The sequence below is a fragment of the Lepisma saccharinum genome, chromosome 3 (genome assembly GCF_977018435.1).
Source record: "Lepisma saccharinum chromosome 3, izLepSacc3.1, whole genome shotgun sequence".
Taxonomy (NCBI): domain Eukaryota; kingdom Metazoa; phylum Arthropoda; class Insecta; order Zygentoma; family Lepismatidae; genus Lepisma; species Lepisma saccharinum.
The window spans coordinates 29,344,171-29,370,450 of NC_139231.1; the positions used below are offsets into that span (position 1 = coordinate 29,344,171).

Consider the following 26,280-nt stretch of genomic DNA (forward strand, 5'->3'; position numbering starts at 1 on the left):
ACAGAAAATTGGAGCACGCAGCTTTCGAAAGATTCGTCAGCAGAGACGCATCGTTGGGTGAACGGGTCGCCGCACTGGGTACCACCATCGCCATGAACACGAAACAAAAATTGGGGTGGGGTATATAAATAACATACAGTAAAAAAACAACATGTCTCACATAACCGATTTGCCACCCGAGCTACTATCTAAAATATTCAAAAAGGTAGTAAACGGAGATTGTGAGGATGTTAATAAACTTGTAATCATAGCAAAAACGACGCCGGAATTTCGCACCCCTTGTGAAATGGTTCTCAAGGACCTTCTTCGGGAGATCAGCGGCCTGAGGTGCGGTGATCTCAACATTCTGCTTTCGGCTGCAGGGGAAAAATTGGAGGAGAGGTCGGACGAACTGAACGAGGCGATGCAGGGAAGAAGACGGTATACTGATGATTGGTACAAGTCTATGCAGGAGAAGGATGATATCACTACGCTCATCCTCGCGTTTTCCAAAGCACGAACTTTCTTCCTCCGTTAAAAAAATAATAATATATATACGTGTCAAAAAAAACTTGATATATAAATAACACACATCGTGAAAAAAAAATAATCTTCGGTATATATAAATAACACACATCGTGAAAAACAATTAAATTTCTCTCTAACACTCTGAAATTTTTTTTGATATGACGACCGAAAAAATGAGTGATCTCCAAGCATTAAAACAAATGCTAAATTTGTCAGTCGAGTATGTAAAAATTCAGGAATTGGAAGTCGACAAACCTTACACGATAACTTCCGGTTCAATCGTTTCTACCCAGTATGGTCCCAAGGTACGTCTGTTGCTCAACGCACAATACAGTCTATTTTTACCGGATCGATACGCTAACATGTTATCCGACGAGAAGCTATCTATTTTAATCGAGAACAAAACTCAAATCGTGTACAAGGGGACAAAGGAACTTCTTGGCAAGAAAACGAAGCACGTAATAGAATTTGTGTAACGACTGCGAGGCCTTGAAAATATATAAATAACATACCGTAAAAAACTACACAAGAAAAAATCTCAGAATATATATATAAATAACATACCGTGAAAATAACACATAGAGCGTCAACATGAAGCCCAAGGGTGTCGTGTACCAGATACCATACCCGAATCTAAAAAATCTAGGTGCCCTCGATGGGTTACTCACCAAGAAACAACGCGAAAAGAAACGTTCTTGCTTGTCGAAAGGACACGGAATGAAATTACTTCTCAGCACACCTCAATTGAAAAGATTGCAGCGTTCGCGGAAACAGCAAAAGATCGGAGGTTTCATATTCAGCATCCCGGCCATCCTGGCAGCATTGGGGGCCGTTGGAAGTTTGGCCGGCGGAAGTGCCGCCATCGCGAAAACCGTCATCGACTCAAAGAAGAACAAGGCGGAATTGGAAGAACAGAAACGTCACAACCTGGCCATGGAGAAGAAGGGGAAAGGTATAACCAAAAAACAAAAAAGCAACCTCGATGCTTTGAAGAAATATAAAAAAAAGAAACAGAAGCACTCACCAACCGAGACATTGAATCTCTGATCGAAGCGTTACAAATCAAACACTTCAGAGGAGTTTTCATGTCCGACTCGTTACCTTCAAGCGTGAAAAAAAGAGAATGCGGAGTAGTCAACTTGGACGGCCAAGAAAATCCAGGCACGCATTGGATATGTTACCACAAAAACGATAATGATAAAGCATTCGTTTTCGATTCTTTCGGAGGTGTTCCACCTACAAATTTAGTTCATTATCTGAAAACAAGCAAAACCTCCATATACTACAACGACGAACGCATTCAAGATTTCGGAGACGTGAACTGCGGTCATCTCTGCCTCTCCGTGCTCGCGTTTCTCTCTAAAATAAATAACCCTACGATCGAGGATTTCCAGAAAGCATTGTGGAACCTCAAACAGCATCACTAGGATGGGCGTGTTCCATCTCACGAGCGAATCTTCAATCTTGAAACTCACGCTGCACGACGACATCGTCTATCCTAAATCCGTGGCTCTGCGTGCATTCTACAGCATGTACCTCATACCTAACGTTACGCAGCACAACAACAAAATTAGCGTCGGAAGCGAACACATCGTCGTCACGCCAGGACAATACAATCTTTCCACTTTGCAAGCTCAATTACCCAAAGGCACATACCTTTCTCAAAATTCGGTCACGCACAGAGTGGAAATCCTATCCGCGACGGAGACCGTGGACCTGGGCACCATGGGAGAACTTTTAGGTTTCGAGAACGACACCAAACTCGAAGCTGGTATCAAGCACGTAGCAACCAACATTCCTAAATTCTTGGCCATAGAGACTCTGAACGTACACTGTAACGTGGCGGAAGGCATGATCACGAAATCCTCGGACGGATTGTTAGGAAGTCACAAGCAGACGGGAATCATAGCCACTTTCAAACCAAGTTCCGAGTTCATGGAACCGATCATCTACACGCCCTCTTCGCCGATCTATTTTCCAGTATGTCGCAACCGCATAGACGACATAGAGTTGGTGGTGACGAACGAGAAAGGAGACGTGGTGGATTTCGCAGGTGCCACTACGACGGCCATCGTGGAGATCAACGTATAATAAATAACACACATAGTGAAAAAAAAATGGAGCAAATCGAAAGTTACGAATTGCAATCTTTCCCTCCCAACCGTCGCACGTTCGCCAATCTGAACGAAGCGAACAGGGAGATCGAATACGACGTGGACGTAGGCGACGGGTTTATTCATCCTCACAGAGCGGACCTCTACCTTCAATTCGACGTGGTGAAGAAGGAAAGCGGAGACGCGTTTCCCGCAGCAGCAAACTTGATACTCGTGGACAACTTCGTGCCTCACCTGTTCTCGCAGGTGGAGGTGAGGAAACACAACACCGTCATCGACAGAATAGACTATCCAGGCATCACGTCGACGGCGGTGGGAACGTTGAAATTATCCAAAACGGACGCAGCGTACTACCAGGCCGGGGGATTCGAAGCCGGAACCAAAATATCGACGAGAAGTCACACGGTGCTCTTTCCCATGCGTCTGCTGCCTGGTTTCTTCTCGGACTACAAGGAGATCATGTGGAAGGGAGGACTGAGGATCACGTTTCGAAGAGCGGCCAACGACAACGACGCACTGATGCGATACGCTACTTTGGGTCCGGACGGCACCACGCCGATAGCCAACACTTTACCCGAAGCAGCGAAATGTGTCATCCGGAGCATGGAATTGAGAATGCCGGTGGTGGAATACGAAACGAACTACGCCCTCAAGTACAAAGCGGAGATCTTGAAAAGTCCGCAGGTGCCGATTCACTTTCACGGTTACCAGTGCGTGCAGAAGATGGCGTCGGGAAGTCACATGGAATTCGACGTGACGACGCAGTTCAACAACATACAGTTCGACATGCCAGATTTCGTCGTTGTGCTTTTTCAGACCGGACGCGATAACGATCAGGAAAAAGATTCCAGCAAGTTCGACGACTGCAAGATCAAGAACGTTTATCTGAAGAACGGTAGGAACGAAGTGTTCCCGCGCGAAAATTACAACCTCGACGTGACCAAAGACGATTACCTCAAACTTTACGAAGCTTACACGGCTTACAAACGCGTGACCGAGGGAAGCGTGGACGTGTACTACGCGCCCAGCGAATTCAAAGCACGCAGGCCGATGTTCGTCATCAACACATCTAAGAGGAAGCAAGTGGTGGTCAACGATCGTACCAACATCAAGATTGTATGCGAGTTCCACGATGCCTTGCCTGCAGATACTCTGTGCAGTGTCATTCTTATTGCAGAGAAAACATTTGTGTATGACGTCAAGAATGAAAGAGTAACTGAACAGTTTTAAATAAATAAAAAAAAATAGCACACAATAAGAAATGTGGAATTTTATATATATAAGTACAAATTGCAATTAGCAGTTTCCAGAAGTTTAATTTTGCTGTGCCATGCATGCATGTAATCGAGGAAGTGGAAGTAAATTAAAATTGTTTTTTTCGCATTGCCTATTACTTTTTGTTACACTCTGGGCAGGCCTTACTAGTTTGGAGGCGATAGTGGCCCCACGGAAGTGTATGGACCCCACATTCAAGAATACACCTCTTGTCGTCGTGTGCATCCAGAGCAACTTTCCTAACAATATTAGTTGTAAGCACATGATCAACGCTTTGGATACGATGCTCTTTTTGTAGAATGGGCGATTTTGTTCTGAGGCACTCGAGGTAATCCTCAAACTTGAGGTGCTCCCGAACCACTTGCCTGCTTACACCCTTTGCCTTTTTTGTTACAGAACCCTCAGCCCGGATCGCATAGGCTTTGGCACGAAGTCCAGCAAACTCCACAATCACATCCCCGTCTTTCTCGTCCTTGAGTTTGCCGGGTATTTTTTTGTTCCGGGGCAGAATTCCATACCGGTTTAGCTGGGGATAGCCCGATGTGTCGAAGAGCTTGACAAGAGCTGGAACTTTGGCTATATCACCATACGCATCGGCCGTGCGAACATGGTACACCAAGCTGTCTGTGTCTGTGTAGAGGAGCGAGATATTGTGGTTGTAGTGTGCACGTAGTATGCCGTAATATATCTCGAACATGCACAACTTGCTCAGATCCAAAACTGCAGCTCCCACATAGATGGGCTTGTTGAGTAGCACCTTGCCCCGGTTCATGTGAATCAGAGACATCTGTTCGTTGTAAATTGTTCGAGACCTGAACAGCGGGCTTGCAACAAGTCGACGACACTGTGTTTTCTTCGTCACCAACCTCACATCAACGCGATTTCGCACATTCTCCATGGTCTTCCCAAATACCGCATTGTTCATTAATTTGAAAAAATCGCGATCAAGTTCCGAAGTGGCAGCAGTGCGATGGTTGGTGTTCAGTTCGATGTACGGCTTCAACCATGGAGACTGCCTGAACAAGAGCACGCCGTAAACTGCTTTGACCGAGACCCCTTGCTGCATTAACCACTGGAGGTTCCGGTAGTGTAGCACATAACGCTTTTTGGGCTCCAAGTCCATGACGAGCTTCGGTTGATCCGAGCCAGGTGGACACTTCAATTCCGGAGCAGGCGAAAGGTCACAGAATGTATCCTGCAGCTTCTCGGGGAAGTCAAGGTCCACCTCGGCAAAAAACCCAAACTCGTCGCACTCTTTTTCGATGTCGTGGTATAAAGGATCAACCCACTTAAACTGTCCTGTTGGGAGTGGCTGCATCATGGAGTGCCCGTAAAGATTATTCACGTCAGTGTACATGATGTAGCTTGATGGTTGGGAGGGGTCGTAACCAGTGGCCATGTGGTGATTGTTGGCGTGTGCGAAGCGTTGCGACACTTGGACCATGCCGCCCCGGATAGCTCTCTCGATGAAAAGCATGATATCATTATCGGAGATAAGTGAAAGTTTAACTTTAGTCAGCAGGAGCATGGCCGACCATGCCAGTCCAGGAAGGCTGTAAAAATATACAGGGTCCAGGTTGTAAATGTTTATCGCAGTTGTCCGAAACGCCTGGAACACATCGGCAAGAAGCGTCACATCAAGCTTCAGGTATGCATCGTGGTAATCACCGAAAGTTCGGCAACCCAACTCGACCCACATAGACTGAGCATGCTTGTACTCCTCGTCGGTAATACCTGAACCTCTCAGCTGGCTGTAGAACTTATCCTGGGGAGGCAGCAACTCTTCTTCGAACTTGGAAGGGTCTGTGACGTATTCGTAGGGGTAGACCCCTTTACGCCTGATGAGTGCGACATCTAAGTTCGGGAAACTTGATGTGGTAATGGCTAGTTGGTCGTCTCTGAGCTTCCCAGCAAGAGCATCGAGGCTTGCCTGGAGGAACCTCAGAGAGTCGAGGAACCGAAGCTCGATGCTGCTGCTTGAGTTGGGGATCGGCACCCACTTGCTGATGCTAATATAACGCTCCTCGTTCTGTGCCAGGACATTGATTCTCGCATTGTCGTACCCTAGATGTGTAACCAAGTGATGGAAATCATATCCCGAGCCATTGTGAAAAAAGACCGGTATGAAGCGCGGGTCCCTGGCTCTCAAGTTACATCTGTTGCACCACGGGCCAATGTAGCTTCCGGTCCCATAATGGTCATGGTGGTGGACCTTTTTGTTATCGTCAGTGAAGACCGAGTTGCAAACAGGACAATTTAGAGCTATTTCGTGCTGATGCTTGTTTTTGGGAGACAGAGGTAGCATGGGCTTGGGGGCCAACAGCACCTTCCCTATCTTGATGGCTTCCTGTTGCATTCTCTCCAGGAAGTGTTTGGCCGGGTCGGGACCGCGATACACATAGGGCTCGGAGGCAATATGTTGGTCTCGCCACACCACAATATAGGAGTAACTCGAGGCCTCGTGGATTTGGAAAGGAATGGTAGAGGATGTTTCGGGGTTGGGCTCGCAGTTAGACAGAGGTTGAAGAAAAGCCTCGAAGTCTGCTACAATATAGGCAGGATGCTTCACCATAGCACTGTGCATGCGAAAGCACTCTACTGCACCAGGTTCGGGCAGGATAATTCGTGCAGGCTTGTTGGTACCACAGTAGAACATGTGGCGAGCTAGCTTCTCAGCAGCAATGTTGGGACCTCTGATGCGCCGGTAATCCTGCTGTTCTCGATTATTAAATGTAGCCAAGCACCTGCGACACACCTCGACGTGGGTTTTGTGTTTGCTCTGTTGGCTCGAAACAAGCCGAGAGAGGGAACGGATAAGGGTGTAATGGTGATGGGTTTCGTCCTTGATGAGCAGGAGGTTGATTTCTTGTACCTCGTTGTTGTTGCTCACCTCGCTCACCCGGATGGGGTGGACCTCATTTTCGTTCTCGGTGAGACCGTAAACATTGATGGCTAATTGCAGGCCCAACAAGTCACGAGCACTAACCTCAAACTTGCGAATATGCGAGACTTCTACAGGGTAGGCAATCCCGGCCATTGCAACCTCCAGTTCCGACTCATACTGCGTGTAGTGGTTAACACGGTGTGGATTGTTTTCCCTAGGTATATGGTGCAATGCTGCCAGCACCGACCAGAGGAAGCATTTGGTGTCTTTGTTCTGAATATTGAGAACAGCTTTCCTTGCTTCAACCTCGGGTGGCAGGGCAATATAGCTAGACCCTGCCAGTGGTAGGAACTTGCTAAGTGTCAGACAAAGTTCGTGGGGGTCGCCACACAGCGAACCGCCCGAGCCTTTAGCCTGATGCTCCTCGTTTTTTGCCACAAACTCCTCGACAAACTTGTTGTAGATGCTGTCGAGGTCAGTGACATCTACCTGATGCAGTGTTTTTGCTTTTGTGGCATGGAAGAATTTATATATTTCATCAGACGGTTTCTTATACTTGCAGCATAGCACAGCATAGAATTTAGTGGAGTATGTAGCCAATGCATCGTTGAGGATGGATATTATCTTAGCTCGCTTGCTCTCCAGAAAACTACGCACATCGCAGAAGCTGTCTGATGTTATGTTAAAGTCTTCTAATAAATACTCAAACGCAAATCGGTCTGCTTTCTTCGCCAGCTTGACGCGTTTGGCAGGTGGCGATGCATCGAGGGAGGTTACTTCTACCTTTCGCTTGGAAGGTTGCGGTAGAGATGTTCCAGTGCTCTTGCAAGTAAGCTGGTGTCGCTTGAAGTTGGCAATAGAAATATTTTTTCCACACTTAGAGCACAGTTTGGTCGCAGATATTTGCTTTCCCGGCACACAAGTACGACAGTGCCTTTGAAAATGTTGACTTGACACACCAATTTGGCACGTAGGGCAATTTTTTACAGAACGCATAATGCAGAGATTTTTTGGGGGTATGTTATTTAATACCAAATGCTGTGCAATACAAAATATAATTGCTCACTTTTTTTTAACTATTTTTTATGACCTTACTTTGGGTTTTTTTTTTCGCCAAATTATATGCTTATGGCTTATTTATATATAATTTTCACGGGGGCGTACAATATTGTCAACGGTATTATATTTGAGCGCGTCGCTTGTCACCTAAACACTACAGCTCACAGGTCGGGAAAATCTGACATGAAAGCAGATAATACGCTTATGGCTTATTTATATATAATTTTCACGGGGCGTACAATATTGTCAACGGTATTATATTTGAGTGGGCCGCTTGTCGCCTAAACACTACAGCTCACAGGTCGGGAAAATCTGACATGAAAGCAGATAATACGCTTATGGCTTATTTATATATAATTTTTATGGGTGTATAATATTGTTAAGAGCGTTAGTTTTTGTAGAGCTCTCTTTTTCCATCTTTCCTCTATACAGTAAAGCTGTAGAAGACACAATTAGCTAACCTAGCATACAACATACCTTCCTAATTAATATAAATATTGTCACACATTCCTCTTATTTTATACTGTTGTAAATAGAAAAGATTATGTACGGTAAATGTTTTGTACATTATAGGAAAAAATGCAAAATATCCCCCAATTTTAATTCGATCCATCTCTGAATCGAATTTTTACATATTCTCACGCCGCCACATATTGTCCTATTTGCTTCTTTTACTTGCCTTGCTTAATTAACTCTCGCTAATTAGCATTTTTTTGGAAGAAGTCAACTAGAACAACATATGGCGGTATGAGAAATATGCAAATCAAAGAACATTTTAGCAATATATGGGCCCTAGCAACTAGCTTCGGCGACTAAGAGTACTCTTTTAAACATCTTCAGCTAATCGTATTACTAAGCAAGGACGTTTAAAATTTTTGGGTGTTGAAAAAGTTTGACCCTACTTTTTATTTCTATTGTTTGCTAATAGATGGCGCTAATAGTACCCCCTCCCCTCCCCTCTCCCCTCTAACCTACTCTAACCTACTCTAACCTAACCTAACCTAACCTACTCTAACCTAATCTAACCTAACCTAACCTAACCTAACCTACTCTAACCTACTCTAACCTAACCTAACCTAACCTACTCTAACCTACTCTAACCTAACCTAACCTAACCTACTCTAACCTAACCTAACCTAACCTAACCTATGTTTGTAGCACAAACATAAAAATCAAGATTTTGGAGAGCAAAACATAAAATTTGCATGCATCTGATGTCGAACCGGGAACTTTTATCTTTCGGGGGGTCAACATTATTTTTTACTCAGTCGTCATATAACATAAACACACGCAAACATTCACATGTGCTTTTATTATTTTGTGTTCGGTAAGTACAAGTATATTCTTACATAAATTATTGTTTAATTTAATAAATTGTAAACTCGGAGCCTGCTATACTAACACTCCTTCTGTCTATTGAAAGCGAATGTTGCGTGCATGCGGAAATAACACAGAAAAAAAAAAAGCGGATGGAAGCAATTTAAAATCAGTGGGGCAAGGTCAGTATTACGAGAGCGTAAAAACACGTGCTTCATTCAACTTCGAAAAATAAGAATAAATGTGTGCATACAGAACACATATGCTTTCTTTTCACAGTTGTAAAATCATATTAAATTGTACATGAAGTAAGTTGCGGGAAGGCTCTCTCTTTTATGCCTGTGTATATGTTGTACAATTAGGTACAAGTATTGTACAATTAGGTACAAATTGTTGTACAATTATTTCCCCCAGTTGCCCAGTTAAAGTTGGGGGCACAACACTGGTACTATTTGTAATCACAGTGCTTACTCATGTATTTTGTTTAATATTTTATTTCAAATTCACTGTCAGAAACTAGTGTTGCCAGTTCCTGGATGTAGGTTTACCTATTCTGTTGGTTGTCACTGTCAAGTTTTTAGTATTCATACAGCATAAAAAGCTATAACCCCCCTCTCAAAATATATACATTGTATACGCCAAGATGCTCAATAGTCTAGCAACACATCATGAAAAAAACATGCCAAGAGGACCCAGTGGGTTTATAAGTCAGTGCTGCCAATTCCTATTTGAGCAGGTCGCTTGTCACCTAAACACTACAGCTCACAGGTTGGTAAAATCTGACATGAAAGCAGATAATACGCTTAACTCTTCCCTCTCTTTCTCTCCTCTCTCTTTTTTTTTTTGTAAAAAGTTATGGCAAAAATACCAGTAGGTTAGCAACCTTGCTTTATGCACTGTAAGGCAAGCCTCAAGCAAGGTTGCCAGCTTCTTGCTTTAGGCTAGGTTAGATCTGGTTAGGTTAGGTTAGGTTAGGTTAGAGTAGGTTAGGTTAGGTTAGGTTAGGTTAGAGTAGGTTAGGTTAGGTTAGGTTAGAGTAGGTTAGGTTAGGTTAGGTTAGAGTAGGTTAGGTTAGGTTAGGTTAGAGTAGGTTAGGTTAGGTTAGGTTAGAGTAGGTTAGGTTAGAGTAGGTTAGGTTAGGTTAGGTTAGAGTAGGTTAGGTTAGGTTAGGTTAGGTTAGGTTAGAGTAGGTTAGGTTAGGTTAGGTTAGATTAGATTAGGTTAGCCAGTGAAAGATCATATAGTAGAATTTTTGTGGAGTGGGTACGCAACACCAACAAGCCTCAAATTATGATTTCAAGCCTCAAATAATAATTTCGAGCCTCAAAAAAAAAAACATCCAATAAAATTGCCAAATATAAAAAGCTACAGTGCCCCCACAGTGTCGCCAACACTAGGCCCCCCCCCCAACAGTATTGCCAGACATAAAAAAATACATGGACCCCTCAGGTCCTTTGATGAAAATTTACAGTGAAAAAACCCAGTAGGTTAACAACACTGTCAATCTACGGTAGTGTTGCCAGATGTAAACAGAGGACAATAAACCCCCCCCCCCTCATAAAAAGCTACAGTAAACCCACAGTGTTGTCAACTCTGCCCTCAAAATATACATCATAAAAAACTACAACAAGCGCCACAACCTTGGTGATTTTTTCGGGTAAGGAGTTATCAACACTGCTCATGCCTTACGAGAGAAATCCATTAAGGCGATCGAGCTCCAAATGATGATTCGAGCTCCAAATGATGATGCAGTACCCGGCCACTAGGTCTACTTTGAAGAAGCCATAAAACACACTTTAGTGCATCAATCGATGCATTCTGGTGCATCAATCGATATGATGCATTTAGTTTTCTATGTGTGTAGGGTATCGCTTCGGTTTAAAATCTCCCTAACGGTTCCAAGGTCGAGCCGCGTTGCTGGGTGCCGGTCCCGTTTCCGGCCGAGATGTCTGTCGTTCTTCTGACTTGGGCCTCACGGCTTCTAGCGGCCCTGAAACGGGACTGTTCCTTTCTCCTCTGTAAGCACCCGCACTCCAGCGAACTCATTATGGGTCGGGTCTAGAGAGAGATGCACATCCAGCTGCTAACACGTCGCGAAAATGGGTTGCTAAGAGCACTAAACCTGGCCTCCTAACCGAACAATGTAGGAATTATTAGAATTGTAAAAACAATGCATGTACGTTTCGTTGGCTAGGAGGGTTATGTTTGGTGATGTCAACATGAAAAACCGATTTTCGCCAAGTGTTGGAAGCTGAATATGCCCCGCAGCAAACCTGCGGTAGGATTCCTGTGATCTTCTCCTTAAGCAGGTTGTTTACTCGTTCCACACGTCCACTCGGGAGTTGGACAATAACTAGAAATTCTTCCTGGTAACGTTTGTGATCGTTACTTCATACATTTGAAAGTTGCTCACTCATCATCATCAGCGTTATGGACTCGAAAGTCGTAGCCATAACAAGATATTTCTTCCAGAATAGATTTTGGAGTTCTCTCCCCACTCCCCATGGAAAAAAAGGTTGTTGTAATATTCACAGGAAAACAAGGCTCCCTGACCACTTAAACAATAAAATTATATTTATTTTTGTAATAAGTGTATTAGTTCCACCACAATTGTTTTGTTAACTGTATAGAAACTAATTTACATTCGAATGAAAATATTTTGAACTATGCAATTGACACTATATATTTCTCTGTTTCACTGGACAACTGTATAATATATTGAGTTATTAATACATACAGAAAATCTTGTAAAACAACATTTTTAAAATGATGCACGTGTTTAAATGTAACTGACCCTATTAACCAATCTTGAGAACATTTTGAAAGCTTCGTAATGCAGCTGAGATACACCTTTATAATCATTGCTTCAAAACGTGGAAATATACTTATTTCCAGATTTTGACAATTTCCGATTTTTCCCACAACGCCCCTGTTACTTTTAGTCATCAATTGATAACTTTGTATGCAATATAATCATGAACAAATCGTATACACTTCCTGTTTTTAACAAGTAGGTTACTGACATGTCAGGAATGCGAGCGAAGAGTTCGAGAAAAATTCCATATCCATTTCTTTGCAAAAACTGAAATGAAATGAACTTTGTAGGGTCACCACAACGTTTACTCTCTTACAATGTTTTTCTTTTTGCTATTTTTTGGTGCTCGAGGCCACCGCCCCCCGTTCCCCTATTATTGCAGCTATGATTTTGCTGGACATGAGATGTAAAATAACTAAATACGAATAAAAATGAAGAAATCTTAACTTGAATGTAATCTTAAGAGAATATTGGATTTTTTTTCTTTTTGTAAAGAATTGGTCCAAAATTGGTTTTGACCTTCATTAACTCCTACGTGCTCAACCGTGTCAATTATCGAGGTCTCAGTAGCTAATCTAGAAGTACTAGCTTACTGCGGCATATTTACGTTTCTACCCATAGCGTTAATATCATATAAACTGTCCATTTAACAAGACTTAAAGATACAATATGCTGCTATAGGACGATAAAAATAATTTTGATTCATGAGTTCTGGAGGATGTCGATAGATGTAGCATAAGACGGGTGCATAATATTCCGTAAAGATATTAACACTCGCTTTTAAAATTTATCTGTAAGTCCCTATTATATTCAGTTTCTATGAATCTAGGTATATTAAGTGCTGAATATACAGATGTGTTATTAGCATCTTCGTGTGTGACTAATAAAATTGTGAACCTAATATTTTCTTCGTTAAATTTAACATTTAGTTTTATACACAGGCAAGAGTTCACCACAATTTAGCGAATTTCCTTGTGCTGCATTTTGATTCGTTCACATTTCAATTTGACTTGTCTGCCTTACACAGTTTTAAAAGTGACTTTTGGAAACATGTTTCTTTCGACTCATACAAATCGTGAAACATTTTGTGTCTGAAAAGTTATTTTCATAAACATGGATTTGTATGAAGAAACACGTGTTTCTTTAAAAAGAACATGTGCCTTTTGTCTCCTACGAAACCTAAAACCAAATTATATTTCATGAACATTAACGTGTGTGAACAAATATTCTTTTTTATAGAAAAACATTGGTTTCGGTTTCAGCTCACACAAAGCGCGAAACATTTCGTGCCAGGAAAGTATATTTCAGGAAAATAGATTTGTATGATTGTTATTTGTATATTTGTTCACCTCATGCAAATTCTGAAAAACAAATGCGCGTACTATATTTCTGAGGAATATGGATTTTATATTAGAACAATAGGATATGCGAATTATATTTTACGTACACGTGTTTGCTCTTACAAATATCTAAACATTCTTAAGCAAAGCCCGGAAACAGATGTTTTAATAAATTCAGAAAATGTATTCGCACAAATGTTTCCTCATATTATTTGTATTGTTGTTGGTATTAATTTATATGAGAATAAATATTTTTTTTGTTTTATTTACTTTTCGAAGGATATTTAATTCCTATTTTTTTTATTTTAGTGTAGAGATATGAGTACATCTGAAAACCTTCTAGCTGAGGGATTCGTATGCGCTGAAACAAATTTGTCGACTTACGTATCCAATGTTCCTGAAAAAATTGAGACACAAAAGAACGTTTAAATTTTCAAAGAATAGAATAAGTATTCGCACAAATGTTTCTGAAATAATAATTTAGCTGCATTTGTATGGGCTGAAACATATATGTGTTTGCAGACATGTTACATGTTTCTTCATACAAATTCCATGTTTCAGAACAGTTAAAAAGATGGATTAGATTTTATGTAAACTGAAACAGTTGTCTTAACAAACACAGAATATGTATTAATACACGTGTTTCCTCACACAAATTAATCATTTCATAAAAAGCTTTCGTCTGTATAATTTGAATGAGCTGCTAAAAATGTTTAAAGTATGCTAACACAGCAAACGAAAGCCCATTCTTCTGACACAGATCCCATAGTGGATAAGTTGGGAACAATTATTCGAAGCTGTGCATATCTAATATTAATTAGTACCTGTCCTGTCTATCATTAACTTTCAACAATACTCCTTTGCTGCCTTCAGGTACAAATTAGTAATGAAATATCGAATATTATTGTTTGATAGTATGCAACATAGAACAACGTGTGTCTTGCAAGAATAATTATAGAAAACACGAATGCATTTCTTGTGCAGAATGCATTAAGGACGCTAATAGCCATTTTTCGTGCTCACTTTATGTCCTAGTATAGATCCTAGAAAACCATTAAAACCTTTATATACCTACATGTGTTTCATTCATAAATGACTAGCATTCAAGTACATTTATAATGAATTCTGGCATAATGAACTTTGTATTTATGTACTTGTCAGAATTTTGTTTACTAAAATAAGTTTCTTTTTCTGTTTCTTTCCAGCTGCTCAGTACAACACATACGTCACCTTAAAACTGCAGAATGTTAAATCCACCACGGTAACAGTCAAAGGAGGTAACCCTTGCTGGGAACAAGATTTTTTGTTGTGAGTATTAAATTATTTTCTGCATTATGATGTCTTTGTTCCTTAAGTAGTGACGTGACCAGGGTTTACGCTGAGGTTATGATTATCTTACCCTCTTTGATCCAGCTTACCTAAAATTGGAGAATATATATACGAATTTGGTAAATATTGCATTGATTACTAAAGACAGAATATATAAAATTAAATATAGAGGTAATCTTCTCACACCCTTCACGTCCAAATTTCCTGAGTAAAGCCACTGTTTTGGAATGCTGTATCTCTCACTTGAGTTTTTTAGCACCAGCATTTCTCACGTTTTGCTTTTGTATAAGAATTTTTCTTGCATGTCTTAATCCATTTTATCTTCAGAAATGTTAAGAAAAAATATTCTAAGAAAATACAATTTACTGAAACTTGTGAGTTTGTTTATAATTTTCTGTTTAAAAATAAAATTTTCATGTCTGAATATTATTTTCTGTTGCGTACTGGGTTTCTTTTATCGAGACGGCTTTTTATTTTCAGTTGTAAACAGAATTTATGTGACGGGAATTGTCCCATCTTTATTCTGAGGGTCAGACTTTTTCTTGAAACAATTTTTCTACTCTCTGTTGAGAAAATGTTATTTTCCTCGTGGGAATTTTGAATTTTATGTTAAGAGCTGAGCATTTCGTAGCAATATTTCTTCATATCTTCCCACTCAGAGTTATAATTTTAGAATGTTATTTTTATTGAGAATGCAACTTTCAATGGGAACAATTGCCTGTCTTTATTGGAAATGTGATTTTCTGTTATAAATAACAATTTCTTCTTTGGAGCAACATCGTTTCGGATAGCACAATATCCAATTCGCGAAAACGCTTTGTGTTTGAGTATTCTCTCGAAACCATTATCTTCACTGGAAACAAAGTGCTCTTATCTTGTTGACAAATATACTTCACAAGACATAATAATACGTTGAATATTATCAGAAATGTAACTTCCAAGAACGTTTCTAAACAGTTCTGTCAAAGCCAGCGTGAACTTTGATTAAAGGGCTGTTGCCCAGCCTTGTATTTCTGCGATATAAATCTGTTCGAGAACTTTTGGAACCAACCTCGTCTATTCTTGCACGTCAGTCTCTCATATAAACCGAAGTTTTATTACTTGAGATAAGTCACATGTTTTATATTTGTAAGATAATTGACTGCTATAATTGCCGGCGTCGGGTTTTGAATAGCAGTCTTTTTTTTTTCTTAATGATTGCTGCTCACGTGGTCACGCGAAAATTCTACCTGCATGGCAACTGGATTCGGTCCAGTGATCAACGATACAATCAGCAGTGTTGCCAGGACGCGAGTGAAAAACGACATGTAGGAGCGACAAGTGGGGATCTAACTCATATAGCGGACGTGTTTTTTCTCTGTACCTGTACTTGAGAAAGCTCACGCGATAGTTGTGAAATAAATTATTGATATTTTTAAACAAGTGCATCATGGAGATTACGCCCTTAATAACCACGCAAGGCAGAGTGGCTAAAAATGCTTCTATGCCTGTGTTTGATGTACACGATAGAAACTTATCAATCTGGATGGCTATATTTTATGAATCAACGTCGTTGCAAGTACGAATCGGAGTTTCGTTTTTATTCTGTTTGGCTGCTACTGATTAGAGCAATTATTTTGTAAAACGTGCCTCTGAAGGGACAACTTACACTTTGTAAAGAAAAAAAAATAGCATCACATTTTCTTTACTCTTCAGCATTTCCCTCCTGCATACTCCGTTCTTTTAATGAATACATTTGACTTGACGATTTATTGTCCTAACAATTAAATACAATGCAATATCTGTACAGTGTATATTTATTATTTGTCACAGTTCTGTACATATGGAATACTTCTCATGACTAATAACAATTCAATTAAATATATCTTGTGGGACGTATACACACAAAAACAATTCTTGCTTACGTGGGGAAATGTCACACTTTCTACCCATGTTTTTCAAGAAAACTTCCAGAATATTTCAAAATAATTATAACTTAACAAAACTTTCAATAATTGACACCATTTGTAACATAGAACATGTCACGAGGCCCACTAGTAAAAATCGTATTACCAATAATACTGAGAGACGATTGCAAAGCCCTCTATCAGAATTTCCCAAAACTAAACAAAAATAAAATAAAAATAATCTACACGGCACCCTGATACAAGATGAATGATTAGAACAATCGATTTCAAGCTCTGCAGGGAAGATATATATATATATATATATATATATATATATATATATATATATATATATATATATTAGAGAGAGAGAGAGATATGAACCCAAGACATTTCGAAATTTGAAATAAGAGTGCAGTGATGCTATTTTTTCTTTACAAATTGTAGTTTCAGGAATATAAATCAGAGTTAGTTCTATAATCTTCTACGCTCTTGCTTGTTATCAGTACAGTACAATATTTTGTTAGAACTAACTGACTGTTTACAAATAAAGGGAACAAAAAAAAATAAAAATAATCTACACGGCACCCTGATACAAGATGAATGATTAGAACAATCGATTTCAAGCTCTGCAGGGAAGATATATATATATATATATATATATATATATATATATATATATATATATAGGGGAAAGTGGGGCACTTTGCAACATGGGCACGTTGCAACAGTGCTTTTTCTGTTATGTAGGATGGCTCTACTGCGTTGCGCTTACTGTCCTTCCAACACACGTTGGTAGGTGTCTCTGATGAACCGTTCGTTACACCAGTTTTTCAGATGTTGTCAGAGTGGAGGAAGAAAGAAGAATTTTGAGGACGGTGAGTAATTTTTAAGAATCTCTTACAATTTTTAATACGCAATTCCTATAAATGACCACAGCATGCGACATGTGGTCAATTGAAAGCATGTTTATTGAAGGTGTGGAAAGTGATATTGCTTTTTATGTTATGTAATTTTTATGGAGGCAAGAATAGCTTTCGTAATCAAACATGTCGGTGAGGCAAGTTGCAACAGATGTTGCAACTAACCCCACAATGTTGCAAACTGCCCCATGACAGACCAGCGCTTGAATAAGATATTGAATGTAATTGTTCACTGTCCCGAATGTGATAAATCGAAATACGGTTTATTGTTTACTAATTTTACAATATTTTCAAGTAAAAGAAAAATGTGATCGCATATATTTAGTCCTATATTCAGTAACCAACACACATTTTCAATTTTCACTTATTTATTCTTATACAAAATTACACGCATTATTATTTCTATTGTTTCAGGTAGCCTGAAATATGAGGAACTACAAGAGGAAGACCCAAAAGGGGACTACACCGCCTGATGTGATGGATAGAGCAGCAAATTTAGTCCTGGAACCCGAAGATGACAAAAATGTCAGCTTAAGACAAGTGGCTGCAGAGTTCAACATTCATTATTCAACCCTCTCAAGATACATACAAAAGAAGAAATTAGAAGAAAGTGGTCCTCGTGAGGGACAGAACATAAGTTGTGGTTATGCGAAACCGTGGAAAGTGTTTTCAGAGGAAGAAGAGAATATCTTCAAAATGTACTTGCAGCGTTCCAGTGAGATTATGTTTGGACTAACACCACAGGAAGTGCGAAAATTGGCTCATCTCTGTGCAGTTAAGTTTGATATAAGTGCTCCTTCATCGTGGTCTGTAAACGGAATGGCTGGTATTGAATGGTTCAGGGGATTCCTACAGAGAAACAAAGATCTTTCGGTGCGCTTTCCTGAATCAACTTCTTTAGCACGAATGTCCAGTTTCAACAAAGAAAATGTGCGCATGTTTTTTGACAAAGTTTCCGAAGTTCTGTCCAGAAACAATTATTCATCCTCAAGAATTTGGAACATGGATGAAACTGGTGTCACAACTGTCATGAAACCAAATAAGGTTGTAGCTCGAAAAGGAACAAAACAGATTGGCATAGTGAGCAGTGCAGAAAGAAGTGAACTTGTGACAGTTGCAGTGGCAGTTTGTGCTCAAGGGACTTTTATACCTCCAATGCTAATATTTCCACGTAAGAACTTTCGGGACCATTTCATTCGAGATGGCCCAACAGACTGCATTTGAGCAGCTACTGGTTCAGGATGGATGATTGAGGAAACGTTTGTCCAATTCATTCGACACTTCATTTCTCAGGTGAATCCTAACGAAAACTCCCCTGTGCATCTTTTCATCGATAATCACTCTTCCCATCTCAGCTGTGAAGCTTTAGATGAATGCAAAAATAATAATATTACCCTTTTGTCATTTCCTCCACACTGTTCGCATCGACTACAACCGTTAGATGTCAGTGTTTTTGGTCCATTTAAGAAAGTGTGTGGCCGAGCAATTGATTCTTGGCATAAGAATAATCCAGGAAAAACTCTTACAATCTACGACATACCACAGATAGTTAAAACAGCATTTTTGAATACAGTTACCCCTACCAACATAACATCAGGTTTTGTTCAAACAGGAATATTTCTCTTCAATTCTGTTGTATTCCAAGAAAGCGACTTGGCGTCGTGTTTCGTTTCAGATCGACCAAATCCAGCAGGACAGGTAGATAGTAGGCTTCCCGTATCTGATAATGATGACATAGTCCAAACTGCCAGGTGCGATGCACTGCCAACTAAATCATCTTCAGGTGATGTTCAAAATGAACATTTGCTTTCAGTGACGTGCACTGGGGAGTAGCTAGTCTAGCAGAGATAGATCAATCAATCTCACATCTCGAATTATATTCAAATCACAATATTTATTGTCTTGTTAAAGCCTTCACACCTCATATGCAACACCTTTTTTTCCACGCTCTTCTCGTCCATCGGTATTCTCCGCGGCCAAAGCTGGCTGGATACCCTAGCTCGCTCTTCTTCCGCCTGACCAGTTTCCAGGTAGAAACGGTCGCGCTAAAGAAAAGGAAGATTTCTACCTCTACGTCTCTTGCCCCCTCTCCCCGCTGCATTGGTTGAAAGCCCGTGCTTTCAGGTCGCCCAGTCTATGTCCTATAGGACAGATAGGGGATTGGTTTCTCATAGATTTTTTTGTAAATCCTCTAAAGAACTCAGAGTAAAATTTTCTGCAGTTCTCTGTATTTACACAACATTTTACACGTTGTACAATATGTATGTATAATATGGGATGTAGTTTTATTATTTATGAAATGGGAACGTGTTATGTGCAGACAACAATGTTATGCTCTCTTTCTTTTTTGTCAAGTATGGAATATATAATGATTAAATTTAAAAAATATGTGCTCGGGCTCTCTCTCACTCTCGTTTTAGTAGTGTTTTATTTAAATATACTACTCTTGGCCTCTAACAGTCATAAATACGGATGTATTTATTTGGGCAAGAGGACGCGCGTTCATATTGTTGTTGGATTGGTTTATTTTATTTCGCTTTTCTGCCACATTTGGCTATTGTAAAAATTAGGATGAGTGATGATATGATGAAATTGATGAAGGGACCTCATATGAACAATCCAGACCAGGATTCGAACCCGTAATGAGTGCGCATTCTTGTCCTATGTGTTGTACTCTGCAGTGAATAATGAAATAATTTGGAATGAAAAATGTATCTCAGAACTGAAAAAGCCAAATGAATATTATTGAAGAAACTACGAAAAAGTCTGTTTTGTTAACTATTTTGTTTCTGTGCATAAAGTGGACTTAAAACACCAAATCAACCAACTGTGCGGGGGTGGTTATCACAGGGCGCTACGACACCAGGAGTTCCGGGTTCGAACCCCGTCCTAGGCATGGGTGTTCTTTGTGTTTGTACTTTCATTAATTTTATCGTATCATCTTCGCAATTAACCAAATGCGACAAAAAAGCGACGCTAAGTAACAAAAATAAAATCAAATCATTGATTGATTGCTCTATTTGGTTTATTTTACTTCGCTTTTCCGCCACTTTTGGCTAATCGCGAAGATGATACGATAAAATTGATGAAGTGACATACACAAAGAATACCCATGGCCAAGCTGAGATTCTAACCCAGGATCTCTGGCTTAGTAGTCAAATCAAATCGTTTTTTATTTTCGAATGTGAGTGGGGTTTACGTGTACTTTTTTTAGTACTCATTCGTCATTTTGTAATCTTTCCTGTTATTGACATTCTTTTTTTTAAGAATACTGGGCCCTAAAAGGGGGAGGGGTGTTACCCACACCAACCCCAACCCCCCTTAAGCACGCCACTGACTGCTACCCCAAGTGTCGACGTCACCGCACGTCACTGTTTGCTTTCGCAAATTGAAATACCGGGTCCAAGTGGCACACAAATGTCTTCAGTAGTGAGTAGACCTAAAGTTTCCTTCTCTCCTGAAAATGTTCGTCCATACCCAAAGGCTGAACCCAGGACAACGACGAATCGTAAACGTAAACGAAGTGCCATTCTGACAGACACACCTGAAAAAAAGGCTTTGGAAGATGCAAAAAAGAGTAGTGCAAAGGAAAAGGGCAAGAAGAAAATTATGTGCAAGAAAACAGTATTATTCCAAAGTTCTTGCAAAGAATGTCACTGTTTAGTGTGTGGAGAATCCTACAAAGAAGAAGAAGACTGGGTGCAGTGCAAACAATGCAAAATGTGGTCCCATTGGCTGTGCGCGGAGAGAAATCCTTATTATGTGTGCATTGATTGCAAATAGTGTCATTCAGGCAACGCATAATCCCTGTTGCAACGTACCCCAAACACTGTTGCAACTTACCCCATGCATGGGGCACATAGCAACACTCGGACCTGCTTTAAATTAACAGACTTTTCTCACTTGAGGTTCAAAATTAAAATTTCATATTTGTTTCTTAAGTAGCCAAAAGATGTACCATTTCATAGCATATTTGTAACTTGTTCCAACTGTAACAGTTTTTGAATAAAAAAAATAAACTGAAAAGTGTTGCAAAGTCCCCCACCTTCCCCTATATATATATATATATATATATATATATTAGAGAGAGAGAGAGAGAGAGATATGAACCCAAGACATTTCGAAATTTGAAATAAGAGTGCAGTGATGCTATTTTTTCTTTACAAATTGTAGTTTCAGGAATATAAATCAGAGTTAGTTCTATAATCTTCTACGCTCTTGCTTGTTATCAGTACAGTACAATATTTAATTAGAACTAACTGATTGTTTACAAATAAAGGGTATAAAAAATATGGGCTTTTTTGAAATGGTAAATAAAAGAAGATGCATTTCGAACTAAGTGTATTCATGGTTATGAATAGTATAGGGTATGCCATTACTAAATTAATTCACTCACAGTCACAATATGGCCTTATGTCTTCAAGATGACGTCAGTAAGATGGCTACCGTTCTTGCGTAAACATGGCTCGACGTAACATGCCCCCAGGAATCTGGATGATTTCCTCGATGATTCGTGTCTTCAGTTCCTCAACTGATGCAAGTCGATGTTTGAACACCTTTGTCTTGAGGTAACCCCACAAAAAGAAATCGCAGACCGAAAGATCTGGGAATCTGGGGGGCCATGGGATGTCACCAAATCGAGAAATCAGTCTATTGTCAAACAACTGCCTCATTGCTGCAAATGACTGCCGAGTTGTGTGTGATGTTGCCCCATCCTGTTGAAACCAGGCGTTGTCACGAATGTGTGGAAAGTTATTTAGTTCTTGAACAAGGAAGTTGTTCACCATAGCAACATAACGTTCGGAATTGGCGGTTACTGGGTTACCTTCACCATCTTCAAAAAAATACGGGCCTATGATGACAGATGATGACACTGCACACCATACAGTCACTTTCTGGCTGTGTAACGGTACTTCATGCAGTAACTACGGGTTTTGAGGGGCCAAATACCTGAAATTTTTCTTATTGACGAAGCCGCTGAGGGGAAAATGGGCCTCGTCTGACATTCGCATCTTGTCAATGAACTGTTCGTTAATGTCCAATTTTGTCAGCACTGCTGCACAGAAATCCCTGCGTTGCTTGTGATCGTTTGGTTTCAATTGCTGGACGATCTGAAGTTTGTATGGATGGAACTTAAGGTCAAACTTCATTATGGTGCACACTTGACCTATGCAGCTGCAGAGATGACGCTTGGAGTCGAACAGAGTGTCTTGGACTTCTCTCGACGGCAGCCTGGACAGCCTGTAAGATATCCTGTATTCGAGCACTGCGAGGTCGACCTGTTTGTTTCAGCTTCAAGGTCGAACCTGTTTCTTCAAATTTTTTAACCCTAGTTCGCACTGCATGCACGGATGGAATTTGTGCATGTCGCTGAAGTTGATAATTTCGCCGAAAATCGCAACGTGCAGCCTCCACACTGTCGTTATTCTTATAATACGCTTTCACAGCGTATGCACCCTGCGCACCGTCCCACTTCTCCATGATAACTGAATGGCATGGTACCTACTTCACGTTGTGTGCGTTACGCGGCGCCACACATATTGCAGTATTGCAAACTAACAATTTTAAAAAAGGCCCGTATTTTTTAGACACCCTTTATACCGTGCGTTCATTTCGATCTGCAGCCGAGAGATCGGGAGAAGCGTGGCGGGCGGCGCTGACGGAGATGCCGACATTTGCGGCCTGTAATGCCCGCTTATTTTTATAGACATATGCAGGCATTTATATAAATATTGCAAAACGATCACTAACCTGTGTTATGACACGCAAAAGTTCTTCTGTAATTCATCCAAGTTCTGCTCTTATATGCACAAATAAATACGCTTTAGAAACGATGTTAAGAGCCACAGATAATAAAACATTTTAATCATAGTTTTGACCAGTAACGTCCTGCTTAAGTTTATATCCTTGAAAGAGTTTTGTGCCGATGGGGATCGTTTGGAGGTTTTGAATGTGCAACACTGTATCAAGATTACGCTGTAGAAGAAACCGTTAAAAGTCAATAGTGTTCGTGAGCTTCCTTGCAATCCGAAATCTCCGAGCTCCAGTTTTTTGTTCCTTCGCGACTAGATGAAGACAGAGTTGTAAATATAGTGGCGAGCAATGTAAACCAAGAGCGTGTTAATTTCGTACTGTGCGCAAGAGTGTTATTCTTGGTTACTTGCAGTTACTTGTTTGTGTTATTGTAGTGTGTATGTGTGACGTGTCAGTGAGACGATTGGAATGCCAGCCGTAAGATTCACGTTAGAACAAAGATTTTTTATGTATGACACGTACCTACGTGAAAACAAACTCGTGCCGAGACGTGTGTAGGTAATTTGTACAGAAATTCCCATGCGTTTCAACTCCACACAGAGATACGGTTAGATATCTTGTCCTTAAATTACGAGAAACTGTATCGTTAAATTTTAAAACACCTAAGCAAAAACGACGGATTCTAACCGAAGCAAAACTCGATGATATTGGTGCAGCGTTAGAACGTTCTCCAAACAAACCTCTACGCCGTGTTTCACAAGAGGTGGCGTGTCAAAATCATCGGCACATACAGTCACTAAGCTACTAAAATTAAAACCATACTCTTATAACACAGGTTAGTGCTCGTTTTGCAATATTTATATAAATGTCTGCATATGTCCATAAAAATAAGCGGGTATTTCAGGCCGCAAATGTCGGCATCTCCGTCAGTGCCGCCCGCCACGCTTCTCCCGATCTCTCGGCTGCAGATCGAAATGGACGCACGGTATATAAGAGCTATGTTTTGCCCTACAAGTATAGGCTATATAATTATGAGAACTATATCTTGCCCTACAACCCTGAAGACGATTATAAAAAATCAATTAGAAAGACTGACTTTAGTGGTCGTCGGCTGGTAATGAAATGGTCCCGTCCCGGGTTTGATACCCGGTGGAGGCATATTGCACAGTGGTTCGGATCCAATTTTAAACTGTAGGCCCAGTCCTGATTAACCTATCTGTACATAAAGTGGACTTAAAACGTCAACTCAATCAATCACTTCAAACTATATTGGACCACTTTTATCTTCACAAATATCAGGTCGTCGCTCATGAAATGTTGGATTTCTGAATGACGTAAGTTGTATATTACCAATCGCTGCCAGATGGAGCCAGTGTATCGGAAAGTAATGGCCGCGTACATATCCCTGCACGTAAGCAAGGAATCGGTCAAATGCTAGCGTGTTGTTTGATCTAATGATGAGCGGATTTTAAGGTGTAAAATTATGGTCGGAAAAGGCAAAAAAAAAAAAGTTCTGAAAATGTTTTCAAAAAGGTGCAAAAAAGGTGCTGATAGAACGCCTTTATTCAGGTATGTGTAACCAGTTGTATTAACATTCTTTATTGAACAGTGTGGCAAATAACATAATTAGTTACACACATAGTTAGTTACGTTACGTAAAGTTACATGAAGTAAGCAGCATTTAGAAAGCAAACGTGGCATTTAATGGGTTTCAATCAACTTGTTATACTGGATTATGCTCAACATTTCTATGTTTTCGAATGTAAGCCGCTGACGCTTTGAGCTCAGCAACTTACATTATCTTGGGAACTTTTGGGGCTGCAGTTTCCATGATATGAAAAACTCAATATGCTGACCAAGGCCGAAATTTATTTTATTTTAAAACATAAACTACACGTAACGTTTCAACCTTCTAGCAAGGTCTTCATCAGACCCTGTAGACATAAGCATTATAAGGAGGATAGGCTGGACATACCACCTCCGTGACATCGGTAAACTCGCAAGAAGAGCTCAGGGACAATACATCAAGGACACCATCACATCACGAGTTACGAGACCAAATGTCCTTAAAAACGTTCTTGCATTCATAAGGGAGGTGCCCACTTTGAGCAAGACGTGTAATGTTCTTTAATTGTATTGTTCATTGATTCCATTCACATGAAGATGAATGAAGTATTATTTATTTTACACAAATGTGAATGTTAGCGACATATGTACGTACCTTGTTGTATAGCAGATGACACAAGGAAGTAATTTAAGTAAATTGTACGCTTCGTGTCATACCATTTTTGTTATTAATACCTTGCGAAGTAAAATAAGAGTGCAATTTTTTATCATCACTTGTAAGTTTTGACCCACCTGTTACTTACATGCGATTGTTATTTGGGACAAACTTTTTTCCAATTAACCACTTATTTGTTAGCTATCAGAAAACGCTGAAATATGTGCCATACAATGCCATACAATGAGCTGTTCTTTCAAAATTGTATTTTTTTTAAAAAAACAATAGAAATTCGATAATCTCGAAAAGTACTAATTTTCGGACGGGGTATCATATGGTCAAATTTATCGCAAATTGCCTCTACTTTAACCCCTTTCAGGGAATACATCTAATTACAGGTCACCGTGTATACTCTTTTCCATCCCTACCGATTTCCTTTAGATCCATCTCAACGTTATCCCTCCATCGTCGTCTTGGCCTTCCTACAGGTCTCTTACCATCAGGTTTCCCAACAAGAATCCTGTAAACTCCTCTTTCCTCTCCCACTCATGCCACATTTCTCTCTTTCTCTCTCTCTCATATTTTTTTCTTTTCCCCTCATTTCTTCTTCTCTCCACTTCTATCCTCTCTTTCCTTCCCTCCGTTGTTTTTATCTTCTCCTTTCGTCTCCTCGCCTCTTATCTCTTTTCCTCTTCTTTCTTCTTTTCTTTTGTGTAGACTCGTAAACGATAATATAGTAGATTATAAATTTTCTTTAAGTAGAGGAACACTCTTTCATAAAGTATTTTCCTCATTTGCGATATAATACTGAATTTCTTTATAATTTTAAATACATAAGTCTTGTTTTAATTCCTTT

At 40.0% G+C, this 26,280-nt stretch overlaps 1 protein-coding gene across 1 annotated transcript in view; it reads left to right on the plus strand.

Moving 5' to 3' along the window:
• LOC145985505 (uncharacterized) overlaps positions 1-26,280 on the plus strand; it is a 573,655-nt gene that overhangs the window by 451,220 nt on the left and 96,155 nt on the right. Inside the window, exon 3 of the mRNA XM_083119575.1 lies at positions 14,517-14,619. Within this exon, the coding sequence (XP_082975701.1) occupies positions 14,517-14,619 (103 nt within the window). The remainder of the gene's footprint in view (positions 1-14,516; positions 14,620-26,280) is intronic.